We start from the raw sequence: 22,495 nt of genomic DNA on the forward strand, positions 1-22,495 counted from the left end.
ATGCCGCTGCCCAATCAGCTGGTTTCCTCCGGGCACCTGGCGAAGCCTCAAGTCTGGCTGCGGGGCGGAGGCGGGAGAGATCACCCCGCCCCGCATCCGCTCCGCCCCTTGCTCGACCCCGCTGAGCCTCGACCCTCCCCACCCAATCCCGGTCCTCCGCTGGGAGCTTGGGGCGGAGCTTCGCCGCCGCTCCGCCCCTCCGCGCAAGCTTTTAGCCTGGGGAGTGGGAGCGTTTGCGAAAGCCGATGGTGTTGTTTTAGAAAATAAGTTTCAGATGTACAGCATTGGGCTTCCCTGGTGGCGCAGTGGTTGAGAGTCCGCCTGCCGATGCAGGGGACACGGGTTCGTGCCGCGGAGCGGCTGGGCCCGTGAGCCATGGCCGCTGGGCCTGCGCGTCCGGACCCTGTGCTCCGCAACGGGAGAGGCCCGCGTACCGCAAAAAAAAACCCCCCACAAATAACAGATGTACAGCATTATAGTTCAACATCTGTATATACTAGAGCGTGATCACCACTACAGTCTAGTTGCGATCCGTCACCATACAATTAACCCACTTCATGCATTTCGCCCCACCCCCTGGAAGCTGACGGTCCTACAGTCGCGGAGCTGATTGGCTGTTCTTGGGCGTTACGTAGCCCGGGTTTTCCGGAATTTGGGTTGAGCTGGGGAGAGTGGAGTATGGCTTCTTTGAGTCAGCCCTTGCGCGAGCTACAGGGACCCTTGCTCCCCCCCAAGGACCTGGTGGAGGAGGAAGATGATCATCTGAAGGAGGATGAGGAGGAAGACACGGTGTTTGTCGACGCCGAGGAGCTCTGCAGTGGGGGTGTAAAAGCGGGCAGCCTCCCTGGTCGGCTCCGTGGTGAGGAAGCAACTCGCCCCTGGGAATGGGTTTGGAGGATTAATGAACTGTTTCCCATTATGGCCTCGTCCCAAGTAAGGCGCCCCATCGCTGCTAATAGACTTCCTTTGGGATGGCCTAGCTGTTTCGTCCTGTTTAGGATAAAATAAAAACAGCAACAACCACAAGAATAGCAGAGACTTGAGCAAATACTATGTGTTAAGCTTGGGCTCCACGTGTATCTCATTTACTGATGACAACTTTTTCAGGTAGTTTCTTAGTCGAGGAAACAATGGGTCTCCAGCCAGTATTCACACCCCGAATCAGGGCTTTTAACTATTTTCCTGTCTTTCCTGGAGTCGAGTATGTGGTTACTTTTCAGCTACTTAGACACGCACGCACGTAAGAAACACCCCAAGGCACTGTTGATTCATTAACCTTGTGTTAATAACCTTGTGATCTGTGTTTACCTTGTATAGTTTCCTGTCCTAAGAATTATACCTATTATGTGTACCTGGTGACTGATGTTTGAGAATGTTTGAATGTTCAGACCACTGCTGTACTGTAGAATTTTTCTGGTGATGGCATTGCTCTATATTTGCTCTGTCCAATACAACAGCTGTTACCCACTTGTGGCTATTGAGCACTTGAAATGCAGCTAGTGCACCTGAGTTGAATTTTAAATTTTAATTAATTTAAATTTAAATAGTCACAGGTGAGTGGCCAATACAGGTTTAGACAGAAACTTTTAAGTATTTGTGGAGGGTTTAGTCATTTATCCTGAAAGTGTTAGTGATTGGCTACCATCTTCCAAGCAAGGTGTTTGTTTTGTTGGGCTACCTTGGAGAGATTAGATGATGAGGTTGCTGTCTTAATGGAGCTTACCCTCTAATGAATTAAACAGACATTCTATAAATAATCACAGAAGTAACTATAATATCACTCAGTGCTTAGAAGGAATAGTAAGAAGTGCTCTGAGAGGTTATATTCATGAGATTCAGGGCTTTCCTGAGGAAGTGACAATTAAGCTGAGGTCTGTAGTAAATGGGGTAAACAGTAAGGAAGAAATTATTTAAGGCAAGTGGAACAGCTTTTGCAAAGGCCCTGGGTAGGAGGGACCATGACATTTTTTAGAATCTGCTTGAAGGTCAGTATTGACTGAGATCAGAGTAGCAGAGAGAGGACTGCTTTTAGAAGAGGAACAACAAACTTTTGCCATGTGCCATGCCTCCCTCCTGGAATACAAAAACAGATGAAACATTGTCATGTTCTAGAGAGCTTACAGTGTAGTAGAGGGAGACAGATAAGCAGGTAAGTGGAATATAGACACTGTAATAGACATCTGTAGAGGGTACTGTCCAGGGATTAAAGAGAGTAGTGGATTTGACAAAACATTGGGAAGAGATTTTAAATTTATCCTAAGTTAACTTTTTTTTTTTTAAAAGTTTCAATTTTTGATGAAAATACTCACCAGCAATGTGAAGTGTTTGGACGTTTTCCATTACTGGGTGCTTGGTGGCGAGTGAAGGTACAGGTGAAGCCGGTAGGATCAAGGAGCTTTCAAGTTCAAGGATTTCCTTCTTACTTTTTACAATCAGATATGGCAGCACCAAATCAGTTACACATCTGTTCCCTCTTTCTTAAAGACTGTAATGTCTCCAGTGAAAAGAGAAAAAATTTTTTAGCATGGGTAAATGCTGAATCAAGTTATAAAGACCTCAACTTTGAAAATCTTAGGGAAAAATTAAGAACTTACCAAAAGAACATTGGAAGGAATACTCAAAAACAATCTACACAGAAAACACAAGAAGAGTCACCACCAGATGACGAGATACTGCGTTCTCTGGAAAACACAAGTAAGTGATTTTATCATTGAGTTTTAGTGTAACTGAGATACTGGATGACTGGTGTGTTTAAAATATTACCAGTACAGTATTGATATCTTGGTATAGTATTCTTTTTTTAAATTGGTTTGATGAAATGTGTTTGTATTGCTTTTGGAGTATGTCATTGACATTGCAGGTTCCTCATCTGTAATGTGAAGAGATTGGGTGAGATGATCTTTAAACAACTTTTAGTTCCTTTCCTGCTCTAAAAGTGTGATTCTAGGTCTCTCTCTAACTTTTGTGTCCTAGGATTACCTTGAGTCATTAAGAAGAAGTTCAGTTATCAATTATTCTGTTTCAGAAGGGAGAGAAGAAAGGCAAGAATATGAGCAATCCATTTTGGAAAGATTTCAGTTCAAAATAGTTTAAAATAACTTCTAAATATGGTTTGTTATCTGGACATTCACATATATGGAATATTTCATTTCTTAATTTTATCAAATAAATTTGGCAGTACATCACTGAATGATTTCAATGATGAAAGCATGATTACAGTAAGAAGAATGACTATAAAGATTAATATGTAAATGATTTTTAATGCTTAGCTTTAAATTTATATATCATTGAGTCAGAAATTTTATTTTGATTCTACTGCAAGCAGAAGGAAACAAAAGGCTAAGAAGTAGCTATCTAAGCATTTGAAGAACGTAAATTTTGGTGTTAAACACAATGAAAACCATCTTGATACAAAAGCAAGTGTTATAATACAATCACTTTTCTTGCTGGTCACAGTAAGTTTATTACTCTGTCTTTGATTTGGATTTCTTAAACTGGTTGTGCTAAATGAGAAAGTCCATCAAATCAGTTGTTCTATGAGCTCATTTGTATGTTTCTATTTGTTCTTTTCTGATATCCTGTAGTTCCGTTTATAACTGTGATGAGAGCTCTGCAGTTCCCCAAAATAATGGAATTCCTTCCAGTTCTTCTGCCCCGACACTTTAAACGGCTCATAAGCTCAGATTCTACAGAGGTGTTGGAAGAGATAGAAGAGATTTTAGGTACACAGCCATGGAAACTCGGATTTCGTAAAGTAAGAAAGATATTTGCTTAGCGTTTTGTAATCTTATACAAGGGAGGATGTCTCAAGCTTGACAGTTTTTTATATCTCTTTCAAGGGAAAGAAATTTGTATGACTTCAGTGTTGATTTATTTTCCTTGCAGTGTTGCAACTAAATATAAACTTCTTCCACCTGTAGCTCTTATGCAGTAAATTTACAAAGGAAAACAAAATAACAAAATAAATGACATTCAAATTATCAATACTTCAGTTACATAATTTAATTTCATATGACATTTTTTGTAACTGAATTGCCTTAGCACCTTGAATATAGATCTCATCGAAGACAACTTCTTGTGTGTTTGACAAGTCCATTCTGCTATGCTACGCAGTTCCTCACTTTCCTATTTGAACTTTCGAAGACCTTCATTATTCATATGGTATATGATGATGCCATTTGATTCTTTTTCTTTGGCACAATAATGTTATTTACAATTTCTTTGGCACTTCTGTTTTTCTTATTAGAGACCAGGAGTAGTAAAGTGGCACCGTGAAACTCCAGAGTTGTTGAAAACCAAATGTGGCACTTAAATCTTGGCAGTACTTGGTTATAGATGGTTTTCCAAATGAAAATACAATTTAAAAATTCTGAGATAATTGGTGGGATCCCCAAGAATGTTTACAGATCCCACCCCCCTGCCCCCCATTTGAGAAATACTGGAATAATGAATTTGTTCCCTCTATAAAATGACTGATTTCAATATGCTTGGAAAAATGAGATTCTGGAACATTAGATTATTATATATATTTATTCAGTAGGAAAGAGAAGCAGAGCAATGAGCCTTCTGGGACTCAAGTGGAACTCAAGTCCCCTTTTCAGCGTGTAAACCACCACCCAGAATAAAGACTTCTAGAGGTTTTGAATTCATTTGCTAGGGCTGCTGTAACAAACAGCATACACTGGGTGCTTTAAACCACAGACATTTATTTTCTCACAGTTCTGGAGGCTATAAATCCAAAGTCAAGGTGCCAGCAGGGTTGGTTTCTTCTGAGGCCTCTCTCCTTAGCTTATGGATGGCTGTCTTCTTCCTGTATCTTTACATGGTCTTCCCTCTGTGCTTGTCTGGGTCCTAAAATCTTATGACATCAGTCATATTGGATTAGGGCCCACCCCAGTGATCTCATTTTAACTTAATTACCTCCTTAAAGACCCTATCTCCAAATATGGTCACATTCTGGGGTACTGGGTGTTAGGATTTCAACATACGAATTTTGGGGGGGACACATTTCAGCCCATAAAATGTATGGAGGGCTCCAGGGGTGATGTCTCCATGGAAAAAAAAATGGAGCTGGTAGACGACCTCCTTAGTGGATTATGGTGAAGGAAGTTCTGTACCTTTTCAGTGGAGTTTGGGCAGAATTGTTGATAGGCACATGGAAAACTAAACAAGCCAAGAAAATGAGGCAGTCAGTAACTTCACAATATACACGAGAGTTCAACACAAAGTGAATGTAATCACAGCATATCATGTCACTCAGCCGTGAATACTGTTTACACTGATTTAACAAAAATCAGTTTTCAAAATGTATACTATTAACTTTTCTCAAAGATGGGAGGAAGAGGGCTTCCCTGGTGGTGCAGTGGTTGAGAGTCCGCCTGCCGATGCAGGGGACACGGGTTCGTGCCCCGGTCCGGGAAGATCCCACATGTCGCGGAGCGGCTAGGCCCGCTAGACCTAGCGGCTAGGTCGCGGAGCCATGGCCGCTGAGGCTGCGCGTCCGGAGCCTGTGCTCCGCAACGGAAGAGGCCACAACAGTGAGAGCCCCGCGTACCGCAAAAAAAAAAAAAAAAAAAAGATGGGAGGAAGAGAAGCATGTGTGAAAGTGACAGTACAAAGGGAGCAAACTTGCATGAAGAAAGACTTTCCATAGTAAGGAGTTAACTAATTACCTAAATTTTTTTAAAGAAATTAAGGAATAGTATAAACAATACATAGAAATGTGGAGATAAATTCTGGAAGAAATAACTGAAAATGTTGAGGGTGTTGCCTTTAGAAGGCATGGAAAGGGTAAGTCAGAGGATTCTAATTTTTTGTGAAAAGTCTCATAGTGTTATTTGACTCTTAAAACTGTATGTGTATTGCTTTGAAAAAACATAATTTTAATTATGAAATTATATAGATCTCTAATCACAGTACAGTTAATTAAAAAAAATTAGTGATGTATTAGGTACATAGTTTTTTTCCCCCAAATTTTGTTGAAACACGTATCTTCTGGAACTTAAAAAATTATTATTAAACACCATAGTTTTCACTGTAATTCTCATAATAGTCATCTAATAGTCAATTATAAAAATATTTATAATTTTTATAAAGCAAACTTGAATTTTACTTTTCTTAAAGATAACCTACAGACAGTTGAAGCTTCTGCAATGTGAGGCAAGTTGGACATCGTTTTGTCAGTGCAGGTCTCTTCTCCAGTTGATGACTGATTTGGAGAAGAATGCATTAGTAATATATTCTGAACTGAAGCGGATGTGTAGAGAGCAAGGGCACACGTGTGTTGAAGAAGCTGACTTAACTTCTGAATTGTCAGACCGCATGTCTTTTCATGATGCTTGGCAGTCTCTGAAGTTCTTGAAGGATATCGGTGTGGTGACGTATGAGAAGGGCTGTGTCTTTCTTTACGACCTTTACCAGGCTGAAAGAGGCATTGCTTCTTCAATCTGTGACCTGATGACAAGGTCGCCATGGCGATTACATGTTGATGTCAAAAAGGTGCTTGCGTCTATTCACACCACAAGACCTGAGAATTCAGAAAGTGATGATACGCTAAATAAAAGTGAACCTGACGAAACAAGATTAGAAGATCCTGTGGATATTTGGGACACGCAGGACAGTGGTGACCATATTTGGGATAATGGTGAAAGTGAAGTTAAGGCAGAAATAAGTGAAGTCCAACTGGACCAGGATCAGGTGGCTGCTTTGGACATGATTTGCTCCAATGCTGTGACAGTCATAAGTGGGAAAGGTGGTAGTGGGAAGACCACAATTGTTAGCCAGCTTTTTAAGCATATAGAGCTGTTGGAAGAAAGAGAAGTGAAAAAAGCTTGTGAAGATTTTGAACAAGACCAGAATGTACCAGAAGAATGGATTACCTTCACCGAGCAAAGTCAGCCGAAGCCGGGCAAGGCTATAGAAGTTTTACTTACAGCACCTACAGGGAAAGCAGCTGGCTTACTGAGACAGAAAACTGGTTTCAGCGCTTATACACTATGTCAGGTAAAGCCTTTTACATTTTTCTGTACATAAAACATTTGCCTTAAACACGGGCTTAATGTAATGAGTTTATTTTTCATTTCTTCCTGACAGAAATCAGTAGGCATTTATTTTATTTTTTTTAACATCTTTATTGGAGTATAATTGCTTTACAATGGTGTGTTAGTTTCTGCTTTATAACAAAGTGAATCAGTTATACATATACATATGTTCCCATATCTCTTCCCTCTTGCGTCTCCCTCCCTCCCACCCTCCCCATCCCACCCCTCCAGGCGGTCACAAAGCACCGAGCTGATATCCCTGTGCTATGCTGCTGCTTCCCACTAGCTATCTACCTTACGTTTGGTAGTGAATATATGTCCATGCCTCTCTCTCGCTTTGTCACAGCTCACCCTTCCCACTCCCCATATCCTCAAGTCCGTTCTTCAGTAGGTCTGTGTCTTTATTCCTGTCTTACCCCTAGGTTCTTCATGACATTTTTTTCCTTAAATTCCATATATATGTGTTAGCATACGGTATTTGTCTTTCTCTTTCTGACTTACTTCACTCTGTATGACAGACTCTAGGTCCATCCACCTCATTACAAATAGCTCAATTTCGTTTCTTTTTATGGCTGAGTAATATTCCATTGTATATATGTGCCACATCTTCTTTATCCATTCATCCGATGATGGACACTTAGGTTGTTTCCATCTCCGGGCTATTGTAAATAGAGCTGCAATGAACATTTTGGTACATGACTCTTTTTGAATTATGGTTTTCTCAGGGTATATGCCCAGTAGTGGGATTGCTGGGTAATATGGTAGTTCTATTTGTAGTTTTTTAAGGAACCTCCATACTGTTCTCCATAGTGGCTGTACCAATTCACATTCCCACGAGCAGTGCAGGAGTGTACCCTTTTCTCCACACCCTCTCCAGCATTTATTGTTTCTAGATTTTCTGATGATGGCCATTCTGACTGGTGTGAGATGATATCTCATTGTAGTTTTGATTTGCATTTCTCTAATGATTAATGATGTTGAGCATTCTTTCATGTGTTTGTTGGCAGTCTGTATATCTTCTTTGGAGAAATGTCTATTTAGGTCTTCTGCCCATTTTGGGATTGGGTTGTTTGTTTTTTTGTTATTGAGCTGCATGAGCTGCTTATAAATTTTGGAAATTAATCCTTTGTCAGTTTCTTCATTTGCAAATACTTTCTCCCATTCTGAGGGTTGTCTTTTGGTCTTGTTTATGGTTTCCTTTGCTGTGCAAAAGCTTTGAAGTTTCATTAGGTCCCATTTGTTTATTTTTGTTTTTATTTCCATTTCTCTAGGAGGTGGGTCAAAAAGGATCTTGCTGTGATTTATGTCATAGAGTGTTCTGCCTATATTTTCCTCTAAGAGTTTGATAGTTTCTGGCCTTACATTTAGGTCTTTAATCCATTTTGAGCTTATTTTTGTGTATGGTGTTAGGGAGTGATCTAATCTCATACTTTTACATGTACCTGTCCAGTTTTCCCAGCACCACTTATTGAAGAGGCTGTCCTTTTTCCATTGTACATTTCTGCCTCCTTTATCAAAGATAAGGTGACCATATGTGCGTGGGTTTATCTCTGGGCTTTCTATCCTGCTCCATTGATCTATCTTTCTGATTTTGTGCCAGTACCATACTGTCTTGATTACTGTAGCTTTGTAGTATAGTCTGAAGTCAGGGAGCCTGATTCCTCCAGCTCCGTTTTTTGTTCTCAAGATTGCTTTGGCTATTCGGGGTCTTTTGTGCTTCCATACAAATTGTGAAATTTTTTGTTCTAGTTCTGTGAAAAATGCCATTGGTAGTTTGATAGGGATTGTATTGAATCTGTAGATTGCTTTGGGTAGTAGAGTCATTTTCATAATGTTCATTCTTCCAATCCGAGAACATAGTGTATCTCTCCATCTATTTGTATCATCTTTAATTTCTTTCATCAGTGTCTTATAGTTTTCTGCATACAGGTCTTTTGTTTCCTTAGATAGGTTTATTCCTAGATATTTTATTCTTTTTGTTGCAGTGGTAAATGGGAGTGTTTTCTTGATTTCACTTTCAGATTTTTCATCATTAGTGTATAGGAATGCTAGAGATTTCTGTGCGTTAATTTTGTATCCTGCTACTTTACCAAATTAATTGATTAGCTCTAGTAGTTTTCTGGTAGCATCTTTAGGATTCTCTATGTATAGTATCATGTCATCTGCAAACAGTGACAGCTTTACTTCTTCTTTTCCACTTTGGATTCCTTTTATTTCCTTTTCTTCTCTGATTGCTGTGGCTAAAACTTCCAAAACTATGTTGAATAAGAGTGGTGAGAGTGGGCAACCTTGTCTTGTTCCTGATCTTAGTGGAAATGCTTTCAGTTTTTCACCATTGAGGATGATGTTGGCTGTGGGTTTGTCATATATGGCCTTTATTATGTTGAGGAAAGTCCCCTCTATGCCTACTTTCTGCAGGGTTTTTACCATAAATGGGTGTTGAATTTTGTCAAAAGCTTTCTCTGCATCTATTGAGATGATCATATGGTTTTTCTCCTTCAATTTGTTAATATGGTTTATAACATTGATTGATTTGCGTATATTGAAGAATCCTTGCATTCCTGGAATGAACCCCACTTGATCATGGTGTATGATCCTTTTAATGTGCTGCTGGATTCTGTTTGCTAGTATTTTGTTGAGTATTTTTGCATCTATGTTCATCAGTGATATTGGCCTGTAGTTTTCTTTCTTTGTGACATCCTTGTCTGGTTTTGGTATCAAGGTGATGGTGGCCTCGTAGAATGAATTTGGGAGTGTTCCTCCCTCTGCTATATTTTGGAAGAGTTTGAGAAGGATAGGTGTTAGCTCTTCTCTAAATGTTTGATAGAATTCGCCTGTGAAGCCATCTGGTCCTGGGCTTCTGTTTGTTGGAAGATTTTTAATCACAGTTTCAATTTCAGTGCTTGTGATTGGTCTGTTCATATTTTCTATTTCTTCCTGATTCAGTCTCGGCAGGTTGTGCATTTCTAAGAACTTGTGCATTTCTAAGAACTTGTCCATTTCTTGCAGGTTGTCCATTTTATTGGCATAAAGTTGCTTGTAGTAATCTCTCATGATCTTTTGTATTTCTGCAGTGTCAGTTGTTACTTCTCCTTTTTCATTTCTAATTCTATTGATTTGAGTCTTCTCCCTTTTTTTCTTGATGAGTCTGGCTAATGGTTTATCTATTTTGTTTATCTTCTTAAAGAACCAGCTTTTAGTTTTATTGATCTTTGCTATCGTTTCCTTCATTTCTTTTTCATTTATTTCTGATCTGATTTTTATGATTTCTTCCCTTCTGCTAACTTTGGGGTTTTTTTGTTCTTCTTTCTCTAATTGCTTGAGGTGCAAGGTTAGGTTGTTTATTCGAGATGTTTCCTGTTTCTTAAGGTGGGCTTGTATTGCTATAAACTTCCCTCTTCGAACTGCTTTTGTTGCATCCCATAGGTTTTAAGTCATCGTGTCTCCATTGTCATTTGTTTCTAGGTATTTTTTGATTTCCTCTTAGATTTCTTCAGTGATCACTTCGTTATTCAGTAGTGTATTGTTTAGCCTCCATGTGTTTGTATTTTTTACAGATCTTTTCCTGTAATTGATATCTAGTCTCATGGCGTTGTGGTCGGAAAAAATACTTGATACAATTTCAGTTTTCTTAAATTTACCCAGGCTTGATTTGTGACCCAAGATATGATCTATCCTGGAGAATGTTCCATGAGCACTTGAGAAAAATGTGTATTCTGTTGTTTTTGGATGGAGTGTCCTATAAATATCAATTAAGTCCATCTTGTTTAATGTATCATTGAAAGCTTGTGTTTCCTTATTTATTTTCATTTTGGATGATCTGTCCATGGGTGAAAGTGGGGTGTTTAAGTCCCCTACTATGAATGTGTTACTGTCGATTTCCCCTTTTATGGCTGTTAGTATTTGCCTTATGTATTGAGGTGCTCCTATGTTGGGTGCATAAATATTTACAATTGTTATATCTTCTTCTTGGATCGATCCCTTGATCATTATGTAGTGTCCCTCTTTGTCTCTTCTAATAGTCTTTATTTTAAAGTCTATTTTGTCTGATATGAGAATTGCTACTCCAGCTTTCTTTTGGTTTCCATTTGCATGGAATATCTTTTTCCATCTCCTCACTTTCAGTCCGTATGTGTCCCTAGGTCTGAAGTGGGTCTCTTGTAGACAGCATATGTATGGGTCTTGTTTTTGTATCCATTCAGCCAATCTGTGTCTTTTGGTGGGAGCATTTATTCCATTTACATTTAAGGTAATTATTGATATGTATGTTCCTATTCCCATTTTCTAAATTGTTTTCGGTTTCTTATTGTAGGTCTTTTCCTTCTCTTGTGTTTCTTGTCTAGAGAAGTTCCTTTAGCATTTGTTTTAAAGCTGGTTTGGTGGTGCTGAACTCTCTCAGCTTTTGCTTGTCTGTAAAGGTTTTAATTTCTCCATCAAATCTGAATGAGATCCTTGCTGGGTAGAGTAATTTTGGTTGCAGGTTTTTCTCCTTCATCACTTTCAATATGTCCTGCCACTCCCTTCTGGCTTGCAGAGTTTCTGCTGAGAGATCAGCTGTTAACCTTATGGGGATTCCCTTGTGTGTTATTTGTTGTTTTTCCCTTGACTGCTTTTAATATGCTTTCTTTGTATTTAATTTTTGACAGTTTGATTAATATGTGTCTTGGCGTATTTCTCCTTGTATTTATCCTGTATGGGACTCTCTGTGCTTCCTGGACTTGATTAACTATTTCCTTTCCCATATTAGGGAAGTTTTCAACTATAATGTCTTCAAATATTTTCTCAGTCCCTTTCTTTTTCTCTTCTTCTTCTGGAACCCCTATAATTCGAATGTTGGTGCGTTAAATGTTGTCCCAGAGGTCTCTGAGACTGTCCTCAGTTCTTTTCATTCTCTTTTCTTTATTCTGGTCTGCAGCAGTTATTTCCACTATTTTATCTTCCAGGTCACTTATCAGTTCTTCTGCCTCAGTTATTCTGCTATTGATCCCATCTGGAGTATTTTTCATTTCATTTATTGTGTTGTTCATTATTGTTTGTTTCATCTTTAGTTCTTCTAGGTCCTTGTTAAATGTTTCTTGCATTTTGTCTATTCTATTTCCAAGATTTTGGATCATGTTTACTATCATTATTCTGAATTCTTTTTCAGGTAGACTGCCTGTTTCCTCTTCATTTGTTAGGTCTGGTGGGTTTTTATCTTGCTCCTTCATCTGCGGTGTGTTTTTTTGTCTTCTCATTTGGTTATCTTACTGTGTTTGGGGTCTCGTTTTTGCAGGCTGCAGGTTCGTAGTTCCCGTTGTTTTTGGTGTTTGTCCCCAGTGGCTAAGGTTGGTTCAGTGGGTTGTGTAGGATTCCTGGTGGAGGGGACTAGTGCCTGTGTTCTGGTGGATGAGGCTGGATCTTGTCTTTCTGGTGGGCAGGTCCACGTCTGGTGGTGTGTTTTGGGGTGTCTGTGGACTTATTATGATTTTAGGCAGCCTCTCTGCTAATGGGTGGGGTTGTATTCCTGTTTTGCTAGTTGTTTGGCACAGGGTGTCCAGCACTGTAGCTTGCTGGTCGTTGAGTGAAGCTGGGTGCTGGTGTTGAGATGGAGATCTCTGCGAGATTTTCACTGTTTGATATTATGTGGAGCTGGGAGGTCTCTTTTTGACCAGTGTCCTGAAGTTGGCTCTCCCACCTCAGAGGCACAGCACTGACTCCTGACTGCAGCACCAAGAGCCTTTCATCCACACGGTTCAGAATAAAAGGGAGAAAAGGCAGAGAGAAAGAATTAGTAGAAGTAGGAAGAAAGAAAGAAAGAAAGGAGGGAAAGAAGGAAGAAGGAAAGAAAGAAAGAAAGGAGGGAGGGAGGGAGGGACGGTGGGAGGAAGGAAGGAAGGAGGGAAGGAAGGAAAAAAGAAAGAAAAGATAAAGTAAAATATAATATAGTTATTAAATTAAAAAATAATTATTAAGAAAAAAAATTTAAAAAAAAAAACGGACGGATAGAACCCTAGGAGAAATGGTGGAAGCAAAGCTATACAGACAAAATCTCACACAGAAGCATGCACATACACACTCACAAAAAGAAGAAAAGGGGGAAAAATCATAAATCTTGGTCTCAAAGTCCACCTCCTCAATTTGGGATGACTCGTCTATTCATGTATTCCACAGATGCAGGGTACATCAAGTTGATTGTGGAGCTTTAATCCGCTGCTTCTGAGGCTGCTGGGAGAGATTTCCCTTTCTCTCCTTTGTTCTCACAGCTCCCAGGGTTTCAGCTTTGGATTTGGCCCCACCTCTGCGTGTAGATTGCCAGAGGGTATCTGTTCTTCGCTCAGACTGGACGGGGTTAAAGGAGCCGCTGATTCGGGGCCTCTGGCTCACTCAGGCCGGGGGGAGGGGGGGCACGGAGTGCGGGGCGAGCCTGCGGCGGCAGAGGCCGGCGTGACGTTGCACCAGCCTGAGGCGCGCCGTGCGTTCTCCCCGGGAAGTTGTCCCTGGATCCCGGGAACCTCGCAGTGGCGGGCTGCACAGGCTCCCCAGAAGGGGGGTGTGGATAGTGACCTGTGCTCGCACACAGGCTTCTTGGGGGCGGCAGCAGCAGCCTTAGCGTCTCATGCCCGTCTCTGGGGTCCGCGCTTTTAGCCACGGCTCGCGCCCGTCTCTGGAGCTCCTTTAAGCAGCGCTCTTAATCCCTTCTCCGCGAGCACCAAGAAACAAAGAGGGAGGAAAAAGTCTCTTGCCTCTTTGGCAGGTCCAGACCTTTTCCCGGACTCCCTCCCGGCCAGCCGTGGTGCACTAACCCCCTGCAGGCTGTGTTCACGCTGCCAACCCCAGTCCTCTCCCTGCTCTCCGACCGACCGACCGACCGAAGCCCGAGTCTGAGCTCCCAACCCCTCCCGCCCCGGCGGGTGAGCAGAGAAGCCTCTCGGGCTGGTGAGTGCTGGTCGGCACCGATCCTCTGTGCGGGAATCTCTCCGCTTTGCCCTCTGCACCCCTGTTGCTGTGCACTCCTCCGCGGCTCCGAAGCTTTCCCCCTGTGCCATCCGCAGTCTCCGGCCACGAAGGGGCTTCCTAGTGTCTGGAAACCTTTCCTCCTTCACAGCTCGCTCTCACTGGTGCCTGTCCCGTCCCCGTCCCTATCCTTTTGTCTCTGTTTTTTCTTTTTTTCTTTTGCCCTACCCAGGTACGTGGTGGGGTTTCTTGCCTTTTGGGAGGTCTGAGGTCTTCTGCCAGCATTCAGTAGGTGTTCTGTAGGAGTTGTTCCACGTGTAGATGTATTTCTGGTGTATCTGTGGGGAGGAAGATGATCTCCGCATCTTACTCTTCCGCCATCTTCCCCTCATCCCTGGACAAATTCTTAGAAAGTACACTCCCCCAAGACTATATTGTTGGTGAGAACGTAAGTTGGTGCAGCCACTGTGGAAAAGAGTATGCTGGTTTCTCAAAAACCTAAAAATAGAACTTGGCTGAATACTGTCTCCATCCTTGCTGGTTGTTTCATATTCAACAAGTTATTTAACTTCTCTGTGCCCAAATTTCTTGCTAGTTCTGAAAGCTAGCAGTCCAAAACAGAGGTCACAGTGTGTCAAGGTGTCATCGGGGCCGAGCTCCTTCCCGGAGGATGCCGACATTTCTTGGATCGTGGCTTCCTTCCTCCATTTCCAAAGCCAGGAGCTGCCATGCTCTCACACCTCCTCACTCTGACACTGACTCTTCCAGTAGGCATTTATTGAATGTCTTCTAGAGCCTTGCCTTGTGGTAGCTAATCACTTAGATCAGTGCCACTCAAAACAGCCAGTCTATATAAACTGTTACTGTTTGCAGTGAGTTAGGAGCTTGTGCCAGAAAGCAGATCAGTGTACCGCTTCCTTCATTGAGAACGTCTTATTATGAAAAAAAAAAAAAAAAGTCAGGTAAACTAAAGTGTATGCTTAATGCTGTAGTTAGTTTAGATTCTGACACATGCCCTGTTTCTCAGTGGGACTGGTTTCAAACATGAGTCCACCTTTTGTAGAATGAAAGCTCCGTCGAAGTGAGGACTTGGATCGCCTGGTTTAGTGCTTTATCTCCTTTGCCTACAACAGTGCCTGGCAAATAGTAGTTGCATAATAAAAATTTCAAATGAATTAAGATGCTTGAAAAAAATAGCTTTGGCTATAGTTAAGAGTCATGAAGTTTTAAACTTGTGAAGAGTTGGAGAGTTTCCTTTAGCCCTGATCTGCCATTTTATAGATCAAGGAAGTTAGTCGTTGGAAGATTTCTGAAGGAAATAATAATTGAATTGGAGTCTAATGGACAAGGAAGCTCAGGTAAGGAGAAGAACATTTTATTTAAGGGAAAGGCCTTCCCAGAGGCATTGAGGTGAATGATCAAGTGCATATAGAGGGTTTTGAGGGGACTGCGTTGATTGGAATGAAGTCTGTGTATTGTAAGATAATGGAAATTACACTTGGTTTAGACCCGGGAATTTGAGCTTTAAAGTTTGTAAAGTATTTTGCCGTTTCATTAAATCCTTGACAAACGAGTGAAGTGGGTAAGTGATGTTATCTGCATTTTACAGGAGAGCCACTTAAAATTTGGGTGTGTTAAACAATTGGCCCCAAACCTTAACTGAGTGCAGAGCTCGCGCTGGGATTCACATTTCTGACCTCCCAGCTTGCTTCTCTTACCAAGGTGCCATGATCCCCTCATTTACTACAGACCTTATATACCTCACAAAGAAGCTTGGACTTGATTTACTGGGGAGCCATTTAGGTTCCTAAGCAAGAGAGTGCAATGAAGAAAGCAGTTCTAAGGAAGGCTACCGGAATCATAGACCCACGAGCCACCTCAGAAATTGCTTTTGCATTACTTTTATTTGTCACATGAGTGGGCATGATCCTAGAGCAGTTCAGTGTAGCTCATTGGTGGAAGAGTCTTCTGATCAGTTTATGATTTTTTCCATTACGCCTTCACTTCTGTTTAGTCTGAAGGATTGAATTAGAAAAGGAGAGGCCAGAGAGGGATCATTACTAAATTTCATCTTAAGTTCCAACTCTGATCAATTGGTAGTATCTTAATATCAGGTTGGGATGCTGGGAGGACATTTCTGAAGCCATGTTTAGGCTCAGGAAAGAGTGTAAGGGCACAGGAGAGGCATTGAGGTGGCACTTATGCCACTTATTTATCATCCTTGGGCTAGGGATACCGGGTTTAGCAGAAAAAAATGCAAATAATTTTTTAGTGTAAGTGAGCATATATATATGCATACAACATAGAAACATTTGTGGAATGGTATACAACAAAATATTTAACATTCTCTGGTTGTAATTTTATAAAAAAATGTTTCCCTCTTCTGTATTTTTTTAAATAGTAAATATTATTACCCCTGTAATAAATAGTTTTTTTAGTTGTGTTGGTGGTGGTTTTTTCAATGTTGGGGAAGTAAGGGAGTTTAGAATACTAGGAGAAAAAGTAGTATTTTCATAGTTAGTTTGGGCAGGCACCCCCTAATTTCCAGAATGGAGTATTACAGTTGGGAGAAGAGTGGGGCTTAAGTGTTTGGGCCATCTCAGAAGGCCAAGAGAAGGTTTATTTGGGGGTAGAAACCAATAGGGAGTTCTGTCTGGTCAAGAGTGATAAGAGAACAGTTGGGATTCTTGCAGTGGAATGGTGCTGTGTGAGAAGCTTGTTAAACACACCAAGTACTCCCTAGGAAGCAATGTTTTGAACTATTTCATCTGTCTTTTCTGGGATTCATCCTATAACTTTTGTGTTCTCTATTTCTTTAGTCTGTTTCCCTATGTTACTCTATGTACATCCTCCCTGTCCCTTCCCCATTTAAGAGTTTTGTTTTAAAAGAATATGTTGTTAAAAAAAAATTTTTTTTTTTTTTGGTAAATTTTATAACCCGAATTTAAAAATGCCATACTTCGCTTGTAGGTCAATTATAGCTTCTACTTATGGGAGACAAAAACAGTGACCAAGGACATGCCATGGAAATTTTCTTCGGTTAGAGTTCTGGTTGTGGATGAAGGGAGTTTGGTATCTGTCGGAATCTTTAAATCAGTTTTAAATTTACTGTGTGAGCGCTCCCAACTTTCTAAGCTTATTATCCTTGGTAAGTTAAAATATTGTTGGTATCCTAATTGTTTGGTTCAAATTATTGTTAGTACGTTCTTTATACCATTGCACTGTTTTAATATCCATATCCTACAGATGGGAAGCCATTTCTCAGACCCCACTCTGAAGCCACTCTGAGTTCAGTCTGACCAGTCTCTCTATCAGCTTGGGTGGCTCTTTGTTTTGGCCAGGATATCAGCAAGCTAGGTTGTGAATGAAATAGAGTTGTGAGGAGTTACTGTAATTACCTAAATGGTGACTATTAAAATAGTAAAATTCTCACAGACTCAGTGTAAATCAGGATGTAGATCATTTGGAAGTAATAGAAAGTCTGAATTATAGACCACTTAAAAGTAATTCTATGATTTTAAGCTAGTAATTCACATTAGACCTCCTCAGCCTCACAAGTCCTTTCCAATTCCGGTGAGATTCAGTTTGATGCTATTAGGTAGTACCGATGTGTAGACCATGTTTTTTAATGGAGGAAAAAATAGAATTGCAATGAGAGAATCAATATATTTATAAATAACTGTTTTAGGTATTTGAGGATATTGTGTAAGCAGTTGATTTTATTGATAGCTTAAGCATGCTTTCAGTTTCCACCCAGAAAATAGTTTCTCTTTTCTCTAAGGTTTGCTTGTTTGTTTAAAGTAAAAAGATTTTTAATAGAGCAAAATATTATCATTACATTACTGGAATTTATTATCAAATGCACTGGGTTTGTTTATTTTGCATTTTGTACGTTAAGTTTATTTGAGGCCATAGATTTTTCCATGTTTAGTAAAACATTGAGCAAGATTGAATAAGTGACTAAATTCTAGATATCTAAGGCCTGTTTTTTTCTTTACCTGTTGGTGAAAATATATGCCCCAACAGTTTGCCTGTGTTTATAGATATGAAAAAAGTTCAATTCATGTTTTACCTTACTGTGTTATCACTATTTTTTCTATCTTATATTGTTTAATTGGAATGGTTTTTGTTTGTTTGTTTTTTTGCGGTACGCGGGCCTCTCACTGTTGTGGCCTCTCCCGTTGCGGAGCACAGGCTCCAGACGCGCGGGCTCAGCGGCCATGGCTCACGGGCCCAGCCGCTCCGCGGCATGTGGGATCCTCCCGGACCGGGGCACGAACCCGTGTCCCCTGCATCGGCAGGCGGACTCTCAACCACTGCGCCACCAGGGAAGCCCAATTGGAATGGTTTTTGTTGCTATTGTTGTTGTTGAATATTTTTGAAGACTTAATGTTCTTAAGTAATTTTAAACGAAGATTTTTTTCTTTTTTCCTCAGAGTAAGTCTTTATGATTATAGCATATATCAGTAGGGAGAAATAAAAATAATTTCTAAATTTCCAGTTACATAAAACCTACTCTATGTATTTTTCCCCCTTTTAGGTGATATTAGACAGTTACCCAGTATTGAACCTGGTAACTTGCTGAAAGATCTTTTTGAGACTCTCAAGTCAAGAAATTGTGCTATTGAACTAAAGACAAACCATAGAGCAGAATCTGAACTAATTGTGGACAATGCTACAAGGTATAATATAACTAAAATTTTGCATTTTCTCTCTGTCGTATTAGAAATAAAGGTAAAAAAAAATATTAGCTTTTGAATTAGAGTGATTCAGTGCAGTATGTTCACTATGTTCTTTTAGCAAACCTTTTCTGTCCTTCAGGTATATGTATACCTTTTGTCCCACAGTTAGAAAAGCAAAGTATTTTTCATTATTGATCCAAGATAAATTAGTGTTGAAATTTAAGTATAAATGTGTTTTCCTGATTTTAAAAGTATATATGTGAAATAAAGTTGCATCAGGCTTAGAGACCAGAATAAACCCAAGGGGAACAGAGACTTGGAAATGAATTAATTAGAGTTCAAGGGTGACTTGGGGAAGACATTTCGTGTAATTTTTATAAGGGGAGCCCAAAGCAGAAAAAAAAAAAAAAGAAAAAGATAAAGAAAAAGGTATTTTACTCCTTGATGAATCCTGGTGGCACCTGTGGCATATTACTCTCCTTAAAGTAGTAAAGAATCCTTCTCTTTCCTTAATCTTTGCATAAGCCTTTAGAGTAATCCTCTGTAATAGACGTGATGGGACCACAGAATATTAAGAGACTTTTTATTCATTGGGCCAAAATTTATCTTTGTTTTTGACTCTCTTTTACAAGGTGCTGTTTTTGTTTCTTGGTTGGTTTTAGGTTTCATTTTCCCTTTATTGGCTGTAGTGCATGCTTTATTTCTGTATCAGCATGGAATTATTTTGGTTCTACCTTATCACTGTCCGTTATTTTGGGAATTATAGGGATCATGGGGCAGTCAACTGAGTGGCAGAGGATTATAGTTGATTTGAATAAAAATTTAGCACAGGTCCTGAACTGCTGCTGAGATCACGAATTTAGCCTGAAACTTCATTGCGTTAGGTCTTCTTGGTACAACATTCTGTGTGTGTCTGTCCTCCTGCCCTTGGACCTGCTGTGTATCCATCTGGGGCTTAGGACCAGGAACTAGATTTCTGACTATACTTGAGGACAAAAAATGACTTACTAGATAACGTAGAATTAAATTGGAAGGTAGATGTTGCTCAAAGAAGTGCTTTCTTCACGATGATTTGTTTTCTGTCAGAAGAGTTCTTATTTCTTTAATGATGGATGAAAAACTTATTAGCTTATGTGGAGGTCTTTGCAGTAGCTATTGGGTTCAGATATTCAGCAGGACAGGGTATTGTATTAGACTACAAGATGCAGTTTTTGTTGCTTAAACATTTTCTTGGTTGGATGTCAGCAGAAACTAGAATATTCAAAGCCTACTATCTCCCTGCCCCATCTACCCTGGAAAAGATAGTGGGTGTAGAGGCAGAATGGACAGGAATAGGGTAGATGATATAGGTTCGTACCGGGACGTTAAGAAAAATAATGCAGTTGGAAGTGTAACTATAACGCTTCTATAACTCTTATCTATAACTCTTCTGCTCCTACCTAAAGTCCACCTGAGTTTTGGAATGTTGGTGGATGATGGGTCATTTTTTTTTTTTTTTTTTTTTTTTTTTTTTTGCGGTACGCGGGCCTCTCACTGCTGTGGCCTCTCCCGTTGCGGAGCACAGGCTCCGGACGCGCAGGCTCAGCGGCCATGGCTCACGGGCCCAGCCGCTCCGCGGCATGTGGGATCCTCCCAGACCGGGGCACGAACCCGCGTCCCCTGCATCGGCAGGCGGACTCTCAACCACTGCGCCACCAGGGAAGCCCGATGGGTCATTTTAAAGTCTAGAAATCTTGGAAGAATCTAAAGCACATTAGGTTTCTTAGAACTCAATTTTATCTGAAATTTAGGAATTCCTTTTAGTAACCCTTTCGATGTCTTTTGGGCTGAGCTGTGCTCCTTTCATTATTCTTGGTCATTCTTGGTCATCATCACCAAGTGTTTAATGACAGAAGGATCCCAGTGATACCACGGAAAAGCTTCTAGAGATAGAAGTATGTTACATGTCCTGGGTCAGAAGCAAAATGGAAATCCATGGTGTTTCTCAGTACCCCAAATTAAATCTGGGTTAGTTCCAGCAGGGACAGCGTTCTTCCCTCTTTCTCCTTTCCTCCTTTCCAGCCCTGTTGGGAAGGATTGAAAGATGACACAGTAGGGTACTATTCCTTTGATAGCTAGGCTGCTGTTAGGTCTTTACAGGGTGTCAGTTTTCTTCCAAATAACCAAGGAGGGACTCTAGTATGACAAGGCCCCCGGCCTTTACTGTGCTTTCTGATATGACTTGCTAGTCTTGGGGAATACAAGAACAAAAGAATGATGATGAGGGAACAGAAACAAAGAGAAGATGTGGATACTTGGTTCAGCTGGGAACATGAGACCATATATATGATATATACAGAAGAAAGGAGAAAAGAAAGAGTATGATGTAAATGTATGGAAAAGGCCCCAAAGAGTTCAAATTAATTTAAATAGAAAGGAATATGGAGCCCAGTGGGCCCAAATTTCCCTCCTAGCTACCCCGCTTTTTACCTCTGTGATCTTGGACGGCCCCACGGTAGTTAACTAAGCCTCATGTTGCTCATCTGTGAAATGAGGATAATACCTACCTGGTACGGTTCTTTAGTGGTCTGGAGAAAAGCAGGTCAAGTTCTCAGAATGTTGCTTAGTAAATTCCATGACAATTTTTTCTAATGCTTTTAATGTGCTAGGGGTAGGGGACTGATGGATAAAAGTAACATTATGGTCTAGTTAAGTGTATTTTGAAACTCATTTACTATTTATAATGCATATATGGGTAGCCCTTTTACCCTATTTATGACCTATTCACAGATATTAATTCTTGTAATGCCATTATCTCTGCTCATATGTGAAGATACATTTTTGGATGCTAATGCTGTTAGTGTATTATTTTACCTTTATTTAAGAATCTCGAGACGCCAGTTTCCAACGTTTGATGCAGAGCTGAATATCTCTGATGATCCAACATTCCCTGTCTCAATACAAGATAAATCATTTATTTTTGTTAGACTCCCAGAAGAAGATACCGGTTCTCAGTTCTCAAAAAGTAACCATCACTCTTGTAAGTATAAACTTTTATGTTATATAGGGCTAAATATTTCAGTTTTGTAATATAGTTATTAAATGACTAGTTATAATTTTATTTGATGGTAAAGATAAATATTGCTAGCAAAACGTTAGGCACTGAAAATAAATAAACTAATTTATTAATCATCAAAAGCAGATGACTTTAGAATTTTGTAAAGAAGTAAGCTCTTGACACATGCATACTAAGGGCTTAGTAAATATTTGTTGAGTGAATAGGTGGATGTAGATGATTAGTTTAAAATAAAGCGAAGCCCTAAGTAATCCAGGTTCATTCAGGAGAAAGCATGTCTTAATGAATGAAGCTTTTCTTTTCCAGCAAATACTGTAAAGGTACAGTATTTGCTGGAAAAGTACAACATTTGCTGGAAAAGTAAATACCACATTTGTTGTTTTGAGTACATCTGTGAAACAAAGTAATGGCTGTCAAACTCTTGCCAAGCTGGGTTCCTAACAGTTCTGCTTCTAGTAAAGTGGACAAGCATCACTTCTAATTGTGGGTGTTAGGATGACAGCGTGGCAGGGCTGAGGAAGTGCACGGGATAGGGAATCTTCTGCCTTATGTGTACGACCCATGTCACATCACTCTACTATTTGTAAAATGGGAGTCATAGTGACAGTGCGTGGGGGACAGTTGTGAAGGTTGAGGGCGTTCATAGGTTTTGAGGAACTATATGAATGTTAGTTTTTTGTGAATAATAGGTATTAAATTATCTGCTCCAAATGAATTTATTTAAATTGAATTTATTTATTTATTTAAACAATTTGATCTTTGTATTATAAACTTAACTTAGCAAG

At 40.1% G+C, this 22,495-nt stretch overlaps 1 protein-coding gene across 2 annotated transcripts in view; it reads left to right on the forward strand.

Annotated features, from left to right (window-relative positions):
• Window positions 1–678: 678 nt before the first annotated feature.
• HELB (DNA helicase B) overlaps window positions 679–22,495 on the forward strand; it is a gene marked incomplete at its 5' end in the record, with an annotated part of 42,491 nt that continues 20,674 nt past the window's right edge. Inside the window, 7 exons of one of the 2 annotated variants that reach the window (XM_082850149.1) lie at window positions 679–859; window positions 2,284–2,694; window positions 3,585–3,754; window positions 6,124–7,002; window positions 16,944–17,121; window positions 18,514–18,655; window positions 21,520–21,674. In XM_082850149.1, the coding sequence (XP_082706275.1) occupies window positions 679–859; window positions 2,284–2,694; window positions 3,585–3,754; window positions 6,124–7,002; window positions 16,944–17,121; window positions 18,514–18,655; window positions 21,520–21,674 (2,116 nt within the window). The remainder of the gene's footprint in view (window positions 860–2,283; window positions 2,695–3,584; window positions 3,755–6,123; window positions 7,003–16,943; window positions 17,122–18,513; window positions 18,656–21,519; window positions 21,675–22,495) is intronic. The other variant, XM_082850150.1, reaches the window with a different exon arrangement.

Source organism: Leucopleurus acutus (genome assembly GCF_964270905.1).
Source record: "Leucopleurus acutus genome assembly, chromosome: 11".
Taxonomy (NCBI): Eukaryota; Metazoa; Chordata; class Mammalia; order Artiodactyla; family Delphinidae; genus Leucopleurus; species Leucopleurus acutus.